The sequence below is a fragment of the Mesitornis unicolor genome, unplaced genomic scaffold (genome assembly GCF_000695765.1).
Source record: "Mesitornis unicolor isolate BGI_N332 unplaced genomic scaffold, ASM69576v1 scaffold9289, whole genome shotgun sequence".
NCBI lineage: Eukaryota > Metazoa > Chordata > Aves > Mesitornithiformes > Mesitornithidae > Mesitornis > Mesitornis unicolor.
Window position 1 is genome coordinate 14167 of NW_010206507.1, and position 22405 is coordinate 36571.

The window sequence follows — 22405 nt, forward strand, 5'->3', positions numbered from 1 at the left end:
CTTACACTTGAAAATGTGATACATAAAAGTGAGCCTATAGCTGTGGTCAGAGCTATATAGCCCTACATATGCTCATCTTCAGCTGCACTTTTCTGCCCTCTTCCTTAGGCTGGCACTGATGCTTATGCTGTTGCATGGTAAGCTGTATGAAGCGGCTGATCTAGCTGAAAATGGATCATTTTTTGTAGTATCATTTTTTGCCTGAATAATAAACTGATTTACCCTACTGTTAAGCACAAGTGCCTGTCTGCAAAAACTTGTGGGGACAGACATGTGGTGAGGTGGAGAGGGGAAGAGGAGGAGAGTTACTACAGCAGTTACATTTAGATCTGCTTATAAGCTGTGCATGTGCAGCTTTACCAAAGACGTGGTTTTAAAATACACTGCTCTCTCTTGATCAGAACAATAAGGCATAAGACATCTGAGGACTGGAAATGGGAAATGACAGCTTAAAGAGAATAAAAGGAGTCCAAAAACATGAAATGTAGTCAGCCAAGGATTGCTGTTTAGCAAAGGAGAAAGGCCATAGGTTAGATTATTATAATATTTTGTCCACTGCATATGAGACATTAACAAGTCTGACAGAAACATCCTGCTATACTTCTGTTCCAGCCCTGTGGCCTACTTTTTAACCTTGTTTATTAACTATTTCAAGATGTGGCTTGCAAGGCTTTCTGGAGAATTTTCTGAGTATTTCCAGGTTATGGTTCCAGAGCAGCAGAACTGAGTTGTTTGGTTCAGTTCTGTCTTCACTTGCTCTTGTTCACTTTGGGCAGCAGTGAACTCTCCACTGGGCTTTTTCATCCTATTGGCCTGAAATAATTTTTTTCTTTTTTAATTCTTGAGTTAGTTTTCTGCTAGTTTATCTTACTTGCCTGCCAACAGTAGTAAGGTGTGGAGGCACATGGACTTTCATGTAGGTTTCATATATTTCAGCTACTCATTGCCTGTCTAATGAGTAGTCAAAAGGAGGTCTTTAACTCTTCTTCCCATCTTCAGTCATACATCCCTTGCATTGCCTTTGAATCTGTGCTGGCTCTTAGCCACCACTTGTCTGAGTCAGTTAAGGGCTTGGGTATAGAAGTAGTTTTCTACTTGCTTATCTCTCTGAACCAGATTACTAGGGAGTTGGACAGATGTTGCTAGAAGCAGACTTGCCCCCATCGTGACAGCCAGTCATTAGATGGTCTTAGGTTGTCATGAAATCATACACTTAGATGATTGCTTCATGGTGAGAATTCTGACTTCTGTAGCTTTTGTAGTGCTGCAGGTTTATGTTGAAGGCTTTGGTCTTAAGGGCTTCTCTCAGGCAAAAGATTCAGGTATTATGAATATAAATGCAAAATTGCTAGTAAAATAGAATTTCCAGAATACTTTATGTATTTTGTAACAGTTTCATAATAGTGCATTGTGTATCAACTTTCTGTGCAGTGATAGCAGGTATTTAATCACAGAGAGATGAGATTCTCTCTCCAGTGTGAAAGGTAATTTGAGAATCCTTCAGTGAGTAGTGGTACAGCCAGAGGCTCCTCTCTGTAGTGCAGAGCCCTGGTTACTTAGTAATCAACAGGGGGTCTTCAGGAGAGCCCTGGGGCAGCAAGTCCCCTGCAGCCAGGCTCTGGCTTGTAAAAACTTAAGTCTCTCATATTGCAAGTTGTTGCAAAGTGTTTCTTCTTCTTTATCTTCCAAAGTCCTCCAATAAAGAAACAAGTAACAGTGTATTTTTGTACTTGTGTGAAACTGTAATGTAGTAGGAGTTCATCAGGTTTTACACATCCATGGCTAACCTCTGTTATTTATTGTGTTAAGCAACTGGATTGGGTTAATTGCACCAGTTGAAGTTTCTGGAATGTAAACAGGGCTTTAGTGGTTGATTGCAACTGCATCGTATTTCAAAATTCTGGCATAAGATTAAAATGCCTCAGAGTTGAGTATTATAAGTTCTAACAAACTTATCCATGATTTAGTTAAATGTTTTAAAGATAATTAAGCTTGCTATAGTATTATAGATGATGTATTTGAAAAATCATAAATCTATTAGCAACCATTCAGGATAATAAATATGAGTCGGTGACTTCACAGTTCTGGGATCCATAGACATTATTAATTGAAGCCTGTTCTGTCAAACTGGACTGTAATGATGCTGACAGTGGAGTTAGTGTTGCTCCTTTTTCTCTCAGAATTCTTCACTGATTTCTCTCAACACCATTTAAAGTACATGCATTCAGAGCTTTGAGGGAGAAGGAAAGAAGAGAAGTGGCAATCTAGGTAGAAATCAGTTTTCTGGTTTTGTCTGGTTTTGTCCTTGTACCTTCTAAAGGAGCACTTAAACATTTCTGTGGGCAAATGACAGCTTAAGCAGCCTTCAGTCACCTTTTTATTCTCGCACCTTCTCTCACTCTGCCTTCTTTGTTAAGGTAGCCTGTTTCTTATAGACATCAAATGAATTCTCATGAAACTGCTTTCATGAAAGTTTTGTTCTTTGTTCCGTTACATTTAATCTAATTTAATTGCTTGCTCTGGTTCACCAAATGTTGGCTGAACTATTTGAGTCATAATAATAGGGATAGTATGGGATTGGGAATTAATGTTAACAGAAGGAGCCTTGGTCTGGCTCTGTTTAAGTAACACTTCTGCCCAGTGTGTACCTTACACAGAACAATTAACTATGAATTGGAAACGTTGTTTAGAATTTTGCATATTTGACCCACTTGCATTGAGATATCAAAAACCTACTTGCATCACAGAAAAAATTGCTTGGTGTAACTGTATCTCAGTTCACTGATATCTGATACTGTTCCTGGAAGACTGAAATACTGTTTTCACTGTTTTTTCACTATTGTTCTACAAGCAGTAGATTTTACCACTTATTACCACTTTATAATAGTTCATTTTTTGTAGAACACATTTAAAATGTAAGAAAATTAGGTACAGAATTTGAATAACTAATGCTCTTCATGAAAGTTTAGTAAACTTGATGTATTTAAGTTAGATTTTTTTTTTATTGTCTGTGCTTTATTTTGAAATGTAAAATTTTTCTTCCCTTCCACACCAGCTCAAAAAAAAAAAAGGAGAATTTTTTGCTAACACTAAAAACCTTTTATCCTGCAGTTTCCATACTTGTTGGGAAGGCTTTTGTTTTATTTTTCTAACCTGTTTGTGAAGTTGAATTTGAAAATCATGATGTAGAGCAAGATTGACTTACTCAGGCTTTTCTTAACTGGTTTGCTATCCATTGCACTGAGAATGCAGCACTAAGGCCATGTTTGCTGATCCAAGTCAGACCTGCCGTGCTCACGTGCTCCTTTGGGTCAGCCACGTTTCCTTTCCCTTTATACTGCCACTGTCAACTTTGGGGCTTGTTGCTGTGCTGATTCAGCTGAACTTAATTTTTGAGGTTTTGTTCATTTTTGACATCGGTTATCTAAAACATCTTCCTTCCTGGGTGAACAAATAACAGTGCTAAAGGAAAAGGGAAGAACGTGTATCTGTGGAAGGGAAAGGGTACTGTGAAGCCTTAGATCTGTGTAACTTGTGGATTTCAGCTCTCATTGAGGTCTTATTGGTAGAGAAACTAATGCAAGTGTAATAGATGCTTAGAAATACATATGTAGACACCATTTTCATATTTCATTTAGTCTGGAATTACTTTGATTGCATTTAGCTTAAGCAAATTTTAAAATTAAACCCAAAAAAAAGGTATATAGAAAGGAGGGCATAAAGGGGGTGTAAGATGTCACTGTCGATAAGTCTTTGGTGCGGAGCAGTGTATGCTGTGTTCTTACAGTAAGGCTTGTTGATGTTACTTGTTTTAAGGAAGAATTACATTTGGGTATCATGGGAAAAGCAAGGAAAACAACATTTTACTCGTGCGTGTTTTCTGACTTGGCACCTGCTTCATCTGAGAAAAATGAGACTTCACAATTAGTTGTCTGGGATCATTGCTACTGAACAGTGCTGTGCTACAGTACAGCACTTGGCAGTGTATCGAACACAGAACATGTGGTTGTGGCCTATGCTCCATATGCTGCAGCAAGATAACATCCTTGATATACAATAATAAACTTTTTTGTTTATTTTTATAGGCTTTTTTTTCTGAGCTAAACTGTATTAAGTCACTATCATAGTTTATCTGCTTAAAAACTGCATTACCATTGCATAAAATCTGACTTCTAAAATAGTCATCAAGTGTGAAATTAAGTTGCTGGAGAGTTTTAAGTATGCTTTAGTCTGTCTCCTGGGAGCAGTAAGTTACTAATCCTTTCGTCACATGATGACATACTGAAACAAAGATTTCAAACTTCAGGCGAAGCTCAGGTTAGCTTGTCTTCCCCAGTGGATTGTTTGCGAGAGCACTCATAGGTGCTTATGTCAACCTTGGCAACATTACAGAGCAATTAATAATAACCCAGTGATGTAAAAACAAGTGACTTTTAATAAGACTTTAAAACATTATTTCAGGTGTCTATTTTTTTACTTGTGCTGGAAACGTGATTTTGAAGTAATGTTAAGAAAGCAAAATCAGGTAGAGGGATAAAGTTGATTGGCAAATTAATTTGTTAGTACAATTGGTTTATCAATGAAATGTTCATTTATTGTTTTACTGTAACGACCTTCATTTAATACACAGAACATTTCATTTCTTATTAAACCGAGTGCTGAGTAACTGCAAGTGACCTCAGCCTTTTCAGTCAGAAAAGGTGAGTGTGCAAATGGCTGCGTACCTGAAGTGTGGTTCAGGTTGACCTGCTCAGTACACAATAGGAGTTTTGTAGAAGCAGGGAGATTGCAGGGATATGTGCGAAGTAAGTGGTGAAGAACTGGCGTGGTGAGAGACTCACTGAAGTAAGACCATTCTTCCTCATTAAATAACTTTTTAAAAACATTGCTTGAAATAGACAAGATCACACAAGTTCTTGCTGTTCCTGTTTGGAGCAGAAACTTGAATCCACCTCTTAACTGTTGTAGTCACCAAGTTACTGCATGGTTTACATATGGCCTTTTTGTTCTTTTGCCTTGAATTTGTTTCACTTTGTTCAAGTAATAAATAATAAATTAAACTACATTGAGGAAGTGATCCGGGTTAAAAATTAACTTTCCTTCTGGCAGGTTATTTTAACAAGGATAAATTTCTTGATCTGGTTCATAGCACAGCTACACAAACTGCTAACACAGCTGGAAGAGCCAAGGAGAAAGGAGAGGCAGCGTGTGCGAAACAGGGCACTGCTGTTGAAAGGAATTCACACAAAATGCAACTTTGAGCATTTTTAATCTTAATTACAATTTAAAACTATAACTCAAACAATTTAAGTAGGTGCTACCATTCTTATTTTACTTGAACTGAACGGTTTGGTAAATTGGCAGCACATAGTGATAGTTTAACACAGCCTATTCCACTAGTACAACTCAATCTGAAAGAAAATGCCTGTGCATTGCTGTTTTCCCATCTATTCCTTACTGTTTCCAGTTACATCTTACATTGCCTCAAGAAAATATCTGCATTTCAATAACTTGCCAATTGAAAAACAAATCCCCTGTTTTTCAGGTTAGTTTTCGTATGTTGTCTATGGATCACCACTAGTTTATTTAAAAATCCCTAGTATGCTCAGGCTTGAACCACAGAAGAAAATGGCACTCGTTTAAGTAGTTTTTGAAATCACTTAACCAGGCACATATGTCTGTGTGATCATTTGGTTTATCACTATTAAATCAGTACATTTTTTGTTCAAGTGTAGTTTGGATTTGGCTTTGACTGAATTTAGTTGTGGTTTAGCTATTAACAGTTTAACCCTTCTCCCGACCCTGAATCAGTTTAGGAATAAACAGCATTTAAAAGTGTGAAGCATCACCTTATGGGGGCAGGCCAATGATGAGGAAGTTTGCACCTGATTTTCCTTGTTCATACTTAAAACTGAGGCAGAAGTTGCAGTGTTAAAGGCAGCTTCTTTGAAATCCCCACAGTCTGAGGCTGAAGCTGAAGAGCTGAAAGGAAACTGGTGGGCTTCACTGCTGGCAGTTTTGTGTCTGGGAGTAAAGACAAAAACCTGTACACTCCTGTTATTCTGGTTTAAGCTGTGTCTGCATATGTGCAGACTGGAAATAAAAGCCTAAGTCTCTTCAGTGAGTTATGGTGAGGACTCGTATTTGCTGGAGACAAACTCAGACTCAGAGATTCTTGCGAAGTACTTTGAAGATGATGTTTGGTGTAGAGAGAGGCAATTCTGCAGATCTCTCTGCATCGGGAAAACAAAGATTAAGGCATGGTCAGCACTTCAAAGTAAGAGTAATTTACATACGGCTGCCTTTAGGAATGTATGGAAAGTCTATTGAGAATTGCAAATTGTAATAAAGAAACAAAGATTTTTATTATACATGTTGTTCTGAGCCATGTGGTGATGGAAAGATGAGAAAAGATACGGTATGGTGCTGTTTTTGCTGATCACTCTGAATGCAAATAGTTCCCATGCTGAATAAGCTCCTTTCTACTTTAATGAAAAAGTAGAATTCAGAGCTTGTTTTGGTTTTAGGTTTCATTGCTTTGGTCAAGTTGTGGGTTTTGGTTTAGCGGACACTGATGCCTGCAGCGTTTCGTCCTGGATGGCTGTGTCGACTCAGGTTTCTTGGGATACATAAAGCATGTGCCAGCCAAAGGAGGAGTTCTGCCACCTTCTGTGTGTAATTAGCTAGACTGAAAAGACACCCCATGTCTTCTCTCAGCATTGTTGTACCTGTGTTAGGATTTCTATTGTCATAATTGCTTAGGGAGGCAGCCGTTATATTTTTCACACATTTAGGTGCCATACCTTACCTGGCAATTCTTTGTATTGTCTGATCAATATAAATTTTGTCCTAAGTGAAGTGAGAAGCAGATTCACTTGAATTGAAACAAGTCAGGTAACAATAATGGTCTAGGACACATTGTATGGGTTCAGTTCAGTCTAGGCATGTCAGAATTAACTGGCCCTAAATGCTGCCTACAAGTATAAAAGGGGAGGGGTGGAACAGAAAAAAACAATATTTCTTAGTGTCAAAGAAGACTCAAAACATGAAAATTTTTTGTTTGTTTAAACAAGCTTAACTACGTTTTACTGAAATTGTATAACTTATGTCAAAAGAAAAATTTCTTTGAGAGCCAGCACTACGTTTCTGAAAGGCAACACTGTTAAAATAGCTGTGAAATGGTCTAGTGCTGTGGTTTTCAGTATTTTTCTGTTTGGGGAACTTTCAGTATTTTTTGATGGACCTTTTTGTAGTTAATTTGAATCTATTGCAAATAGACATGCTCTGATAACTGATTGCTATTCTGATGTTCATTGGAGACTTCAGATGAAATGTTTCCATGAGGTTTTGTGACTTAGAACCTGAGACAGCTCTGCCCGTCACTTAGAGAGGCCTGGAAGGCGAGAGACAGGTCCAGGAGAGAAAGACTATAGGATCATGGCAACCAGCAGTTTGGTAACCTCTGGCTTCTGTCAAATAGCTGCCAAAAACTGTTGTTTGACAAAAAAACCTTTCAAGGTGGCATTAATACCAAAAGTAGCATTTCTCCTTTTTGCTACATGGTCCCACCCAGTATAGCTGCTTCATTGAATGCATTACAAGCATATCTGTGGCTGTGCAGGGAATTGGAGTCATAGGAAAAAATAACTAAAAAAAGAGTTATTTTTTAGATGGGTTTTATTCCTCAATTGTGTAGTATGCAGCCACAAAACGCACTAGTAAGTCTGAGTAGGGGACTGAAAAGGTGCGAATGACTTTGAGGAGGGTTCAGTTGTTTCTCTTAATGATATTGATGACTTCTGGCACCTATGGCTTTATTTATAATTTTGTTTTGTTGCTTGCATGAAAAGACTAAGGAAAAATTAAGCATGTTAAAGCAACTCTGTTGAACTTTCACTTGTATTTTGTCAAGACCATTTCACTGTTCCATGATTGTCTATTACAGCTAAGTGCATATTTGTTTCTTTTAAAGACTGTCAGTAAGTTCTTTGTAATTGAACTGAGTGTTCCTTATTCATTAGGAATAATTTAAATTTTGTTCTGAGCAAATGAAGTTGCAAATGCTCTTATCTAGGTATTTCTGACGAGCTTGTCAGTGATCGTTTTTAAAGTGTGTTAACTATTAAGGCTGTAAATAGTTCGTTCGGAATAATCCAATGAAAACAAATAGTGACCAAGTGGAAAAAAAAAAGGTGAATTAAAAATCTTTGAAGAATTCAAATAATTGGATGACTGAAGCAGACATGAAGATCATCATAGTAGATATTCATTTGATAGCTCTATGCCTCAATTTCTTTCTATTTTTTTCTTTTTAATTTATAATTTCAATAGGTTTATTTAAATATGATAAATAAATGATGAGGACTGACTTTCCTCATACAATGTTTTAATTTCTGTTGCTTATGTTCCTAAATGACATGAGTGAAGCTCAGGTTGGTTCTCTCCTTTAAAAGTGTTTGATGTAAATTAGCACACCACCTTCCTAAGCAACAGAATATAGTTGTTGCTATACTTTAAAAGACGCTAACATTTGAGATGAGGTGAATGGCCAGAATTCTGTGGGAAAAGAAATAAAATCTTAATGTTAATCTAAATTACTATATTGAGAATTCACTTAACAGTGGCATTGCTTAGCAATTCGGTGCTCCCAGTTTTGACAGTGACTGGCTGAAAGACAATTGAGAGTTTTTATTCTGTTCGGGGAAGGAGTGTGCGTGACAAACCATAACTTTGTTTGAATGTTTTTCATCGATACGCACTCTTCAAATTTACTCTTTGTATCTGTTACAGATCCTGGCTCTGCTGAACGCACGGCACAAAAAAGGAAGTTTCCTAGCCCTCCACATTCCTCTAACGGCCACTCGCCACAAGATGCATCAACAAGTCCTATAAAAAAGAAAAAGAAACCTGGTCTGTTGAACAGTAATAATAAAGAGCAGGTAAGAGAAGTCATGGTCTGGTTATGCTAGAATATGGAGCAGTGAAGGATGTAGAGACAGCTGACAAGGAGCTCTCTCCTCTTCAGGAAGTTTCATTTTTGTATTCTAGAAAGTGAATATTCATGTTTGAGCGCAGAGGATGTAGGAGTTGGCATTGTAAGTTGGATTTGGGTGTCTTTTATTTTTTCTTTTTACATCTGTATGACAGAGACCACCTGTGTCCTGGCTTTTGATTTCATGAAGCTAATGAGATGTATAATGCATAAGTGCAATTTTGAACAAAAGAACTATGGAAGAGTATAAATGCAACAACAATAATAGCTGTTATTAATTAAAGCCATTAAAAGGAAATGTTATGGGGCATGATAACCTAGATTAAGAAAGATCTCATCATGTCAGTGGACGTCTCTCATCTGCTTTCAATTCTACTGCCAGTTATTAACAAAAGTTCAGCTCCTTCCTTGGTACTCTGCAAGTTCCTTCCCCATCCTTTGAATTGCTGGGCATTGTACACTCCTACCAAACTAGTTAAATCAACGGGTTGCACTGACAGTACTTTTCAGACTTCATGCTTGAAACCTTATTTTCAGCATCTCCTGAATAATGAATTTATGGCATTTGTGGTAGTTTAAGAACTTGACTCCGTAAGACTTTGGGAATTTCTAATTCTTTGTATGATGCAAGCGAAAGAGTTCTATGAAGCGTATTGAATAGCAAATGCTGTGAAGCACCTGCATCAGCTTGGAGGAGACTACATGAAAGCAGTCTTTAGTCTTACTGAAATTATTTCTCATCTAATTTAATAAAGACATGCCTGTGTATTTTTCAAAGTGCTTTTTTGTGTGTCGGTGTATTTTACCAGGATCATATAAACACAGGATTAAGTTCTGAGGGTTTAAAGCACTTCTTCCTGGCGTAACAGCATTCACATTAAATACTATCCTGATACAATTGCACTGGTTAAGTGAGAAAACGAAATCCTAATCACTGGAGTTGTCCTGGAACAAAGACTGTGAAGAAATCAGGCCTTGCTAGAGAACAGTCTTAGTGTCAAGCATATTTTATTTAAGGATAATTGGGAGTTCTAGTAATAGCATGTGTAAGCACACTTACACTAGTTAATTGTGGTCAGTTTAGCTCTTGTGGAGCTTCACTGCAGGCAGTATAAATTGCTCTATCTCCTGGACGTTTGCTGGGGAGATGTTGCCCCTCTGAAGTCTGAGCTTCTAACTGTGCAGTGTAGAGATAATTTTACAAATAGTGGAATTGCATCTTAGGATATTAATTTCCACTTTTTATTTGTGCATTTAAAATATATGTGAAAATACAGTTGGAGTTGTTGAACTTTATACATTCCCCGCGGTAAATCCTTTTCTGTTTTCCAAGTATCTCAGACCTGAAATATTACAGGATAGAATAGAGTTGCATATTGAATGAAAAAAGGCAATCAGACCTGCTTATTTTGCTGTATTTGTCACAAGCTAGAAAGAAAATATAATCTGTTTAGTTTTGTTTAGCTTTTACGAGCTGTTTTTAATTTAATATTGTCCTGTATGTCAAATTTAAAATGGGCATGCCTGGAAAATCAGTCTTTCTAAAGTAGGTACAAAACTCTGCTCTATAGGGTAGCAGGAGTTGTTAAAAATGCTTTTACCACTGCCCAAATGTGAGCTAAGTGTACAGTTACTTGTTTTACTCTCAGGTGAATTTTCAAGTATAATTTAGCTCGTAGCTGTGGTTCTGATTGGCTGATAAATCCATTTTGAGATACGACAACATCATTGGAAACCTCCAACTTAATATGCTATGTTACAAAGCATTTTGTAATATCTGGATGTTTTAGGATACTGTCACAAAAGTTATAGTTGCATGAAGCTTCATATTAGATGTGGATGCAGTAATAGATCTGCAGAATGGTGCCAACAGATATTTTAAGTGTTGAAATACAAGCAGAGAATAATAGAATTGAGGAATGTAGCTAAGATAGGTTAAAATTAGGGAACTTCTGGCACTTCAGTTGGTCAGTTGTAATGTTGTTGAAGTTGCCAGCTTATTTTACTACAAACTTCAATATTAATTTAAACTGAATAGAAGTGGTGATATTTTTCTCCCCAAAACAGTGCTACAATACTGGTTTTTCTTCAGTTTTCTGTGTCATTCTACAGGTCTTTATAAAGACTTTATAAAGACTTTAAAACAAGCTACCACCTATTTTTGCTTAAATTGACTGGTTGTTGTTTCTAGTTGTGAAAAACAGAAGTTTTCTTTCATAACTTGGAATTTAAACTCTTAAAACATTTTTCTCTGCTTGGAGCAAGTGAAAAGATTCTTTGATGCAGTTGAATCATTAATTTCCAGTCCTTTAGTTTTGTTGTTTGGGTCTTTTTTGAGTGTCAAAGTTGTTGTATTTTTGGTTTTGTTTTGGTTTTTTTTTTTGTTCTTAAACTTGGCTTAAGCAAGATAAGGTGATAGATGTCTAAAAGATTTAAGCATCCTTGAACAGAAAATTAATTCTTCTCATGCTCTAGCAAAAATGGACTTCTGTTCAGTTTGGAAGTTATGAGTTCATTTCTGTGGAATAGTTTCACTGGGTTTATATTTGTCTTCAAGTAGTATCTTTGACTGTTAGGAAGTTAGTGTGGATATGCTGCTTCTATCCACTTCAAAGTCAGAATACGTATTAAATTTATCTGGCAGTTTCCTTCATCTGCAGTTGAGGAAATGCCCCACAGCTCTATCTCCACATATACACTCTTGAGAGTTTGGACTCGCAACTGTGGTGCATGTCACTGCAAACCAACCATGTTTCTGCACTGTAAATTGCAACTTTTCTGTCTTCACTCTGCGTTTCCATGCGCCTTTGTATCTGTTTGAATAATTGTAGTAGGAATACATTAGTAATGCAGTAAAGCCTCATGCTATCCCTCTTACTCCACAGGATCTCATAGAACCTTCCTTCTGAAAGCCCTTGTCATGTGGTTAAATATATATACAGAGAAAGTACAGATAGTAACACTTTGTCCATTTCCATAGTGGGAACAAAGTATCTTTTTGGTAGCTGTTTCATGTGTAGAATAGAAAATGAAACCCACCAAAACTGATAGAAATTTGAGTGAAATTTTAGGTAGCAGAATGCTTTGGGAATGTTTGTAGGTAACATCTTTACCTAAAATACTATACAGTGTTAGATAATTGCAGATGGTATATGTTTTGAGATATAACATCTCCAACTGGGTTGTCACTTCTGCATCATAAAATTTGACCTTGAAGGTCCAGTATTGATACAAATAATCAGAGCTTGTCCTTTGTAACTTTAGAAATCTAGAACTGTCATGATCCAAGCTGGCATGCTGCTGGTTTCTGGTGACATTAATTTATGCCTTGTGTGACTCATTTTGTACAGGATGCTGCACAGGTATGAACATGCATATGGTTGCACTGTTCTGTGAGTCACAGGGGCATGTGGCAGCTCAGGGGTCTAAGAACTCGCAGATGTGTAAATGGCATAGGCAGGATTCCTGCAAAATTACCTGAGAACCAAACAAAATGGTTCTGCAAACTACAAGCATATGGATAGTTGCAAGTAATGCCATGAGCAAATGGTTTTACATCAAACAAAAAACCACAGTAAATAAACTCCCAAATAAACTCATTGTTTCCCTCTGGGCCCTCCTTGGCAAACCACCTCTATGATTAATATAAAATAGAAAAGTTAAGTTTCCTTATCATTAATAAATAGATTGTAGTTTTCCAATAAATGTTAGCTCTTCAGAGCCAGTCTAACAAACTTTAGGTATTTGGGGGCCCATTTTAGCCATCCCAGGCTCTTTGCTTCTTGTGTTTTGGCATCAGCTGTGTCATCTTTGAGCTGTCTGGGGCTCAACTGGTCACTGAAGACCAGTTCATGCAGTTTACAAAGTTAATATGGTTTTCTAGTGCAGACAAACCAGTGGAGATTGCGAGTCTTAAATTCTGATGTGCAGTTAAATGGTGGATTAAATCTCTCCCAGTGTTCCTGCTCTTGTAGCAGAGGTGGCTGTGCAGGATGTGAATTTGCTCTGTTGTCATCCTACTCTGCAGTTTGCCTTATTAACCCAAATCAGCACTGGCTTGCTTCATCCCACAAAGCTGTGAACTGCTTCAACTTAGGGCAAATTTGCATGGTGTTCAGCTTCTTGTTTCAGGACTAACTTCAGCTGGGCCAGGTTTAGCCACCACTAAATGTCTCGGTATTTAGCTTGCACAGCCCCATGGCGTTCTGAGTTTAGGGGACATAATAGCTTGTATAGCAATATTACTTTCTTGAAGATAAAAGTGTTTACTGACTTTTGTTGGATTGCATGTCGTGCATTCAATCCCCTCACTTGCCACAAAAATTTATTTTCAGTCTTGAGTGTAAACTGGCATTTGACATCTGAATAAGAAGTAAACCTCTGTATGAACGATTTTGTGCAATGAATAAATTATTATGTTTGCATAAATGTTAATCAAACACTGTAAACTGCTGTTTGCTTATATATTATGAATATTATTATTATTATTTAAAATGCAAATTTGTTTTGAAACCAAACCTGTTTTTCTTGCCTACATTTCAGTCAGAACTAAGACATGGTCCGTTTTACTATATGAAGCAGCCACTCACCACAGACCCTGTTGATGTTGTACCACAGGATGGACGGAATGATTTCTATTGCTGGGTTTGTCATCGGGAAGGCCAAGTCCTCTGCTGTGAACTCTGTCCTCGGGTTTATCATGCTAAGTGTCTGAAACTGACAGCGGAACCAGAGGGGGATTGGTTTTGCCCAGAATGTGAGGTTAGTCTGAGATAAGGAGTGGATTTCTTTCTTGTTTGTGAGATATAAGCAGCCTTTTTGCATTCTGAAATGTTTCTGGGCTGTTCCTATGTTGCCTCTTGGTAAAGGTACCAGAAAAAATTGTACAGAAGAGGAGGCATCCATTGCTGCTTCACCACTTTTTCTCTGTGTGTACCTGTGTTTGCCTTCTTACCATGAGTCTTCAACTTCCTTTGTGTTTCCATCTCTAGAGAGGGCGCCATTTCAAAGAGTGACCTCTTCATCAGGCACCTCTAATTCTGAAAACATGCTGCAGTTTTGACTAGTTTTGACAAGTTTTTAACTTGTGCTCCTTCTAGTGGGGTCATCAGCTCTGCAGTAGTGCAGAAAAAAATTGCGCTATAGGGTCTGCATAAACAAGTGGGTATTTTATTACTATTTTTTTCTGCAGGGCTAGGGAAGAATTGAATCATTCCTCTCCAATGATTCCTAGGGAGAGACTATTTACTATTAAAGTATCTTTAGTGAAAGTTAATTGGTTTATCACATGTTTGGGATTTTGTTTTAATCACTTCTCGTATTACAAGTTCAGGTGACCTCACTTGTTCACATTGCTGTGAACCCACATCGTATTTGGGAATTTTATGTATTCACACATTCACTTTCCACGATGTTGAAGATGATGGACAATTTTATGGCCTTTTCCCTTCTATTTTATTTCTCTTTTGTTTTGTTTTGTTTTGTTTTGTTTGGTTAACATACCCAGAACAAATCCAAGTAAAAGAAGCATCTGGAGGAGTTATACTGCATCATCAGAAATGTTTCTTTTCTTATAAGATAATTCTCTTGTTTGAATGCTAGAATGTTTCAGTGGAGAAGAATTTACCTAGAAATGTTTGCTGACAAAATATTTTTTTAATCTTAACTTTTAGAAAATCACAGTTGCAGAATGCATAGAAACGCAGAGTAAAGCTATGACAATGCTCACCATCGAACAGCTATCGTATTTGCTGAAGTTTGCACTACAGAAAATGAAACAACCAGGGGTAAGGAAGATTTATTTTATTTTATTCTGTTAAATGCTTGTGTCATATGTTTGTCATAATTCTGGGTTTTGCTTCATTTTCTGGATTATGAACCTAGTTTATTTTGGCAGATTGTATGTGTTAGCTTCTGTGCTGTCTGCCACCTCTCTAGTACAGACAGATAAGTTTAGGCTATATAGACTGCTTTGGACTGTATTTTAAAAATTTAGTTTCTTGATGTAACTTCTGGATGTAATTTCAGTAGGTGTAGTGAAACTATGATGTGGCTTTCCAGTGGGACATGGTGGTTTCTCACTCTGAAAGTGGACAATGCTGCCTCTGAGATACAAGGGGTATAAGGAGACACGATCTCTTACTAATACAGTTACCTGGGCAGGAACCCTAGACATGGATGCTGTTACATTATTGACTATACCTGTTGAAAAATCTAACTTCTATCTGTTAGTAGAAAGTGTTCTCACCACAGAAGTTAGTTGTATCATATATTTCTTAAACACTGAAGAAATTTTCCTCAGTGTGGTGAAGTCCTGTGCCATTAACTTCCATGCAATATGAATTTTTGTCACGGAGATGTTGGTTTTCCTCCAACTTGTACCTATCTCCGTGTTGTCTGTCAGATTCACTTCGCAAAATCACCATTCCTCAGAGTTTCAGCTATTCCAGTCACTCATTCTTGCTTCTGAGTTTCAGCAATTCTGGTCACTTGTTCTTCACCATGCAAGCTTTGCCTACATTTCACACGTGTGAAAATAACAGCAAATCAAAATACAATGTGGTGAATTACCGAGGGTGTCTTAACTCCTGTTGCCTTCTTGTTCCTGTGCATAAGCTAGAGGAGCAAGGAGGGTGTCTCTGTGCTTGCAGTGTTATAGTAAAATATCTGGAAAACCAGATGTGCAACCTCATGGGCTCTCTTCAGTTCTGATTGCTGTTTGATAAGTATTTTAGCAGAACAATAGTGGCAATTTCTGTGGAAATTACTCTTAAGTACTGACAGATTTTGGCTCTTGAAATCCTTTTACTCTGGATTGGTAAATACTGTCCTGTTAGATGGAGCCATTAGAAGCTTTAAGTGCTGCTTTTCAGTAGCAAAGTGTCAGTGTTTGTTTATATTAAATTCACAAAGTGTTTTGAAAATGTGGTTAGAAAGCTAAGCTTTAATGAATGCCATTGAGATTTTTTTGCCCTTTAGGTGTTTTAGTCTGTTGTTTTGGTACCCGAGTACTTTAATTGGTTGTATTCCAAGAATTGCAATCCCTCTCGTTAGCAGCTACAATGGAGAGTCCCTGCTGTTAAAAGTTTGAATGTGTTTGCATCACCAAGCCACCATTGTTTTGGAAGTTATGATTCTAATGATAGTCTGAAAAAGAAGTATTTTGAGTCTAGTGAATCTGAAGTTTAGTATCTTTATTCTGTTAAAAAAACCGTCTGTTGAGCCTCATCTGATAGTCCTTACAAAAAATCACTACTGTAAATAATAACAGTACATTTTACAACGCCCCTAACTTTTGCGGTACCTTACTTCCAGCATATGAAAAATCAGTTAAGTGAGACCTTTCGGTTTCCTCTTCTACTGCCAATACATTATTACTTCACAGAATTTTATAATTACCTTTAAATAATTTTCTCTGACATCACAGTTGGAAGTAGTGGTAGAAGATGAATGAGTATTGTGTCACTGGTGAAACTGTTCAGTATTAATAAGCAGTGTGATTTTTGATTTCCTAACAGACAGAGCCATTTCAAAAGCCAGTTTCACTGGATCAACACCCAGATTATGCAGAATATATCTTTCATCCAATGGACCTTTGTACATTAGAGAAGGTTAGTATGAAGCTAAGGGAGGAAGGTTCCTTGAGTTTGATTACTAACATTAAGAATTGTGGAGTATTTGATGGGAGGAGGAGAAAAGTTGCTTGAAATTATTTTTCTACTCTTTTGTTACTATAACTGCCAGTTACTGCCAGTTCAATTACAGCTTAAAAATCTATTTAGAATCATAAGTCTTACAGTAAATAAGTAGTGAGTTTTATTAGTTGTATGACTGATAGGAAACAATGTTCAGGAGGAAGCTAGCATTTTACTAATTTCTGTTTCCTGATATATTCTTAATTTTTCTTTACAGAATGTTAAAAAGAAAATGTATGGTTGCACTGAAGCATTTTTGGCTGATGCCAAATGGATTTTGCACAACTGCATTATTTACAATGGAGGTATGTATTAATATTACTTATGTCTTCCACTATGAAACTTTGCAATAAAGTCATAGAGCAATCTGTCGACTTCTAGTTGGCAAATGCTGGAAGTATCTTTCTGTTAATGACAGTAGTGCCTAAACACAACAGTTTTGTGGGGTTCGTTTGGTTTGGTTTTTTTTATCAACTGGTGTACATAAAACTGTTGGACCAAATACAGCCCAAGCTGTCACTTGCTTGTTCCACATTAAAAAAAATTCAAGTAAGTTCGAGTCATAGAATGGTTTTGGTTGCAAGGGGCCTTAAAGATCATCTGGTTCTAACTCCCATCATCTGGTTCCAACCCCAAAGTTGCTGTAGCATTTTGCATCATGCAGCACTTTATAGGAGACCGAACTAAGGAGATCATACAGCATGTGCCCCACTGAAACAGCTTTTCAGTGGTGGGCAGGCTGCAATAGGCTTCAAAAGGGAACGTGTAAAGATTGTTATGATGTTACGTTGAGAAGAGAAGTGCTACCTTCTGCTTTTGAGAGCATGTAATTTATACGTGTGTGGTTTACAGCGTCTCTTTAGATGTTCTCTGTTGTCTTTAATGTCAACTCTTAAATCTAAAAAGTGTTGATTTTTATAATAATTCTAGCATAACTATTTTCTTGGTTAAAGCATTTTATTGTTTCCTCAGGAAATCACAAATTGACACAAACAGCAAAAGTCATCATCAAAATCTGTGAGCATGAGGTACGAGTGCCCCAATTAACTTCATTCTTCTGTACTTTTAAAATGTTCCTTTTCATGTATTTGCAAGTAAAATAATATGTGTTTTCTAGTGTGTATATTGCAGAACTGTGCTTTCTGTGGACTTTCTTATGTTTAGATATGCATACCCATGGACTACAGAATGATTTTTGGCAAGGGCATTGCAAATGGGTCTTCCCTTAAGATAGTCATTATCTGTAATTAAGACTTGTGGTAGGGGAAAGGGGAGGAGAAGATGGTGGACATGGATTCTGCACAAAGACACTTATATTCTAAATGAATATTTGGAGTTGGAAGAAGAGACCCACATCTTCCAATTCATAGATGCATTTTTTGGTGGTTCTTTTGCTGTAAAAATACGAAATTCCTCTGAGTAAATGCAAAAAATGACTGCATGCATTCTTAACTGATCATTTGCACTGATTTTATTCCAGTGGCAATCAATAATGTTTGGTATTGCAAAAACTTGCTATTCTAAGTATAATATATTTGAACAATATTTCATTGAGATATGTTATCTGATGATCTGACACTTTATATTTAAGGAAGTGCTTTCTCCATCCCTGGGTTGACACAGCGATATCCATGATTCACATAAATTCTGAGAATTCATCAGTTCTTAATAGAACAAAATACATGTATAACCTGAGCCTGATAGCTACTTTATATAATACAAGCATAAGAAATAAAATATGTTATTTTTGGTTCTGCATAAATTATGAAATTAAATGCTCAACTGAGGTTATATTTTTGCCACTGGAATAAATTATAAGTAATTCTTTATCACTGGAATAACTACAACATCAAAGAAAGGATTTTTTTTTTAACTGGACTAAATGACAGTAGCATATAATCTGAAGAGGGATGTAAAGTTGTGACTGATTTATTAACTAGAATGCATGCATTACAGGGATAGAAAAAGATGAGTGTCTGTCAAAACAGTGTTGATTGCACAGCAAGTAAATAATAGAATCATTCAGGCTGGAAAGGACCTTTAAGATCATTGTGTCCAGCCCTTAACCCTGCACTGCCAACTCCACCACTAAACCATGTCCTTAAGTGTCACATCTACACGTCTTTTAAACGCCTCCAGGGATGGTGACTTCCCCACTTCCCTGGGGAGCCTGTTCCAGTGCTTGACAACCCTTTCAGTGAGGAAATTTTTCTTAATATCTAATCTAAACTGGTGCAACTTGAGGCCATTTACTCTGGTCCTATTGCCTATTTTTTGGGAGGCTGACACCCACCTCACTACAAATTTCTTTCAGGTGGTTGTAGAGAGTGCTAAGTTCTCCCCTGAGTTTCCTGTTTCTCCAGACTAAACAAGCCCAATTCCTTCAGCTGCTCCTCATCAGACTTGTCCTGTAGACCCTTCACCAGCTTTGTTGCCCTTCTTTGGACAGGATCCAGCACCTCAAGGTCTGTCTTGTAGTGAGGGGCCCAAAACTGAACACAGTATTAGAGTTGCAGCCCCACCAGTGCTGAGGACAGGGGTAGCACTAGTCCTGCTGGCCACACCCTTTCTGATACAAGACAGAATGCAATTGGCCTTCTTGGCCACGTGGGAAATGTTGAGTTATGACCACAGATTTGTGGAAAAATGAAGCTAGCAAACTAGATAAGCTAACATCATAATATTGATCCCATTTTGGACTCTGTTTAAGGTCTCCAATAACTGTTTGCTTTTTCTTTTCAGATGAATGAAATTGAAGTATGTCCAGAATGTTATTTAGCTGCTTGCCAAAAACGGGAAAATTGGTTTTGTGAGCCTTGTGTAAGTTAAGGATTACAGTAGTCTAGCTAATACATTAAATTAAATACATTAAACTAGTAGTTCTCATTTGACTGTTGCGTGTTATCCCCCCCAGTGTTTTAAACCTGTGGTGGTTACTGAATCAAGGAAAACTCCTGTAGTTTACCAAGTAGCTTGTGCTTGCGCATCATGCTTTTTGTGGAGTCAAGTTATCTTGAGATGTTTAGCTGTAAGATTCTTAAGTAAAAGTGGATAATCCATCAAGTTCTTTCTTGGACTTAAGTGAAAATTAGAGAATTTGGAAGATTTGCCGTAGCCTAACTTACGTTATGCTATGTATTTGGAGGGTCTAATAAAAAACAAATGGATAAAAAAGGTGTGATACGATGTGTTTAATTGAGATACTTATGGTTTTATGTATTTGTTCTTACAGTTTGTTTGTTTTAAAATAATTTTATTTTTTTGTCTGCTCAGGATTTATTGTGTATGTATCAAGTGTGTAGTAAAATGTAATGTTGGATTTGGCAAGTGTCTTTTGCATGTTGGATCTTTATTGAATCTAAATAATATATAGAATTAAAAAAAAATCACATTGTTTGCTAGATTTGAAGGGAACGATGGTTGTGTTTTCTTACTGTGTATTTTGCCTCTTCCTCTAGAGCAATCCCCACCCTTTGGTCTGGGCTAAACTGAAAGGCTTTCCATTCTGGCCTGCTAAAGCACTGAGGGATAAAGATGGGCAAGTCGATGCCCGTTTCTTTGGCCAACACGACAGGTGGGAATTTAACCAAAGGATGGGTTTGGCTGTACTTACAAAATACTTGTTGTAATTTGGGCTCTTGTCTTTTGAACCTCAACTCTAACAAACTATTTAGTACTGTAGCATACACAGTTTTAGTTTCTTACATGATGTCTGTAGAATATAAGTCATGTGTTTGTAAGTTCAATACCTATATAATCTCAGTGATTATGCAAGTAAATTCCTGTGTCTGGTTTTGTGCTGCAGAGAACTGTAGTTCTTAAAGATTGAAGAGGCCAATAAAGTTGTTTATGTTGTCTAAACACTGTGGGCGTAAACACACAATTGTAGTTTTAAAAAATAAAGGAAATATAATGTCTTGAAAATGCCAGTTTTACTCTGAAAGGAGTTAAGTTTTCTGTACTTGGGAACCCTCTGCTTAGATGGAGAAAGCCATGATGAATACAAGTTGATTTGAGTTGAAAATATAAATCTATACAGTTATAAAAACATGTACTGATAAAAAAACCCAACAAACAACTATATAAGGCCATGAAATATTTAAGTCAAATTTCTTGGAATTTGAAAATCTTGGAAGGCGTGAGTTTTAGTCTGCCTCATTTCATTGCAAATAAAATGTGTTCAATACTTGTTGATAGAATTTTCCTGGCATTGAGGAGCTTGATCACACTGACTTGGAGCGTAAAATGTTTTTAAGAATGTACTTGTGAAGTACTTTTTTCCTGACCTGTTTTTTATGTTTTTCAGCTAACTATGACAGATGACAGACTGTTTAGCAATGGTCATCCTACAGTTACGTAGACTACTCTAATTAGGAATATTTTGTCGTAATTGACCAGTGTTTATTCATGTTTTATGTGTTACCAAGTAGAATAAGCTGCTGATAATCTAAGACATGTAGTGTACTAACAAAAATGAAGCGCTGAACTAGTAAAAGAAGGAGGTATGGTCCTTTGAAATGATCTGAGGTGTACGTATCTTTATGATTAGGCTAAAATAAAGTAGTATGTGCACGAAAGTTGCCAATGTCAATCCGTATTATGAAATGTAGTTATGTTATCTTTAATTTTTCTGTTTTACACATAGGGCCTGGGTTCCAATAAATAATTGCTACCTCATGTCTAAAGAAATTCCTTTTTCTGTGAAAAAGACTAAAAGCATCTTCAATAGTGCAATGCAAGAAATGGAGGTTTATGTTGATAACATTCGTAGAAAATTTGGAGTATTTAATTACGCACCTTTCCGGACACCATATACTCCCAACAACCAATACCAAATGTTGTTAGACCCTGCAAACCCCACTGCTGGAACTGCAAAGACAGACAAACAGGAGAAAATCAAACTGAACTTTGACATGACGGCATCGCCCAAGATCCTCATGAGCAAGTCCATGCTGAGCAGCAGCACTGGCCGCAGGATCTCACTCACAGATATGCCACGGTCACCAATGAGCACAAACTCATCTGTTCACACTGGATCCGATGTTGAACAGGACGCAGAGAAAAAAGCAACTTCCAGTCATTTTAGTGCCAGTGAAGAATCCATGGACTTTATTGATAAAAACACAGGTAAAAAAAAGAATGGGGGAGGTGGGTACAGGACTTTGCATTTTATTAATGCACCAGTTTTATTCCATGTACTTTTTAAAGACACACTCTATTATGACTGATTTTACAAAGAAATTTTACAAAAAAAGATGGGCTTAACTTTCACAGATAAGAAGTAACAGTCCTTTCTGTCACATTGAGAAAAAATGAAAAAGTTGAAAAATCTTGAAAACTGAACAAAACCCTTCAGTTTAAATAGGAAGAAATAGTTGTAACTATCCAAAGAAGTGTTAGTAAATACAAAAAGAGTTAGAACTGTCATGATGAAGAGGTATTGTGGTTCAAATTTGATACCTCTTTTTCAAGACAATGAGCTTAATTTATTGTGTTCCCAACTGAGTAGCTAAAATGTGATAGAACTGCAGTTCCATTGGCAAAGTTGATAAAGAGAAAAATGAGTGTAGGATATCGAGTTTGGACTTGTCAGACTTACAATGTAGTCACATACTAGCTAATTTTGTGGCACTCAGGCAAACTACTTTATCTTAGTTCTTTTCATTCATAAAAGGAAGTTCAACGTTATCTGAAAAAAATGGTGCAGTGTATATATATT

General features: G+C 36.9%; 1 protein-coding gene across 1 annotated transcript in view; it reads left to right on the top strand.

Moving 5' to 3' along the window:
- The window catches only part of LOC104535845 (protein kinase C-binding protein 1-like), a gene marked incomplete at its 3' end in the record, with an annotated part of 35166 nt that extends 13353 nt beyond the window's left edge, over window positions 1–21813 (top strand). Inside the window, exons 3-11 of the mRNA XM_010191775.1 lie at window positions 8791–8939; window positions 13610–13753; window positions 14665–14778; window positions 16510–16602; window positions 16904–16991; window positions 17659–17714; window positions 19429–19506; window positions 20145–20260; window positions 21332–21813. Of these exons, the coding sequence (XP_010190077.1) occupies window positions 8791–8939; window positions 13610–13753; window positions 14665–14778; window positions 16510–16602; window positions 16904–16991; window positions 17659–17714; window positions 19429–19506; window positions 20145–20260; window positions 21332–21813 (1320 nt within the window). The remainder of the gene's footprint in view (window positions 1–8790; window positions 8940–13609; window positions 13754–14664; window positions 14779–16509; window positions 16603–16903; window positions 16992–17658; window positions 17715–19428; window positions 19507–20144; window positions 20261–21331) is intronic.
- Between the last annotated feature and the right edge of the window lie 592 nt (window positions 21814–22405).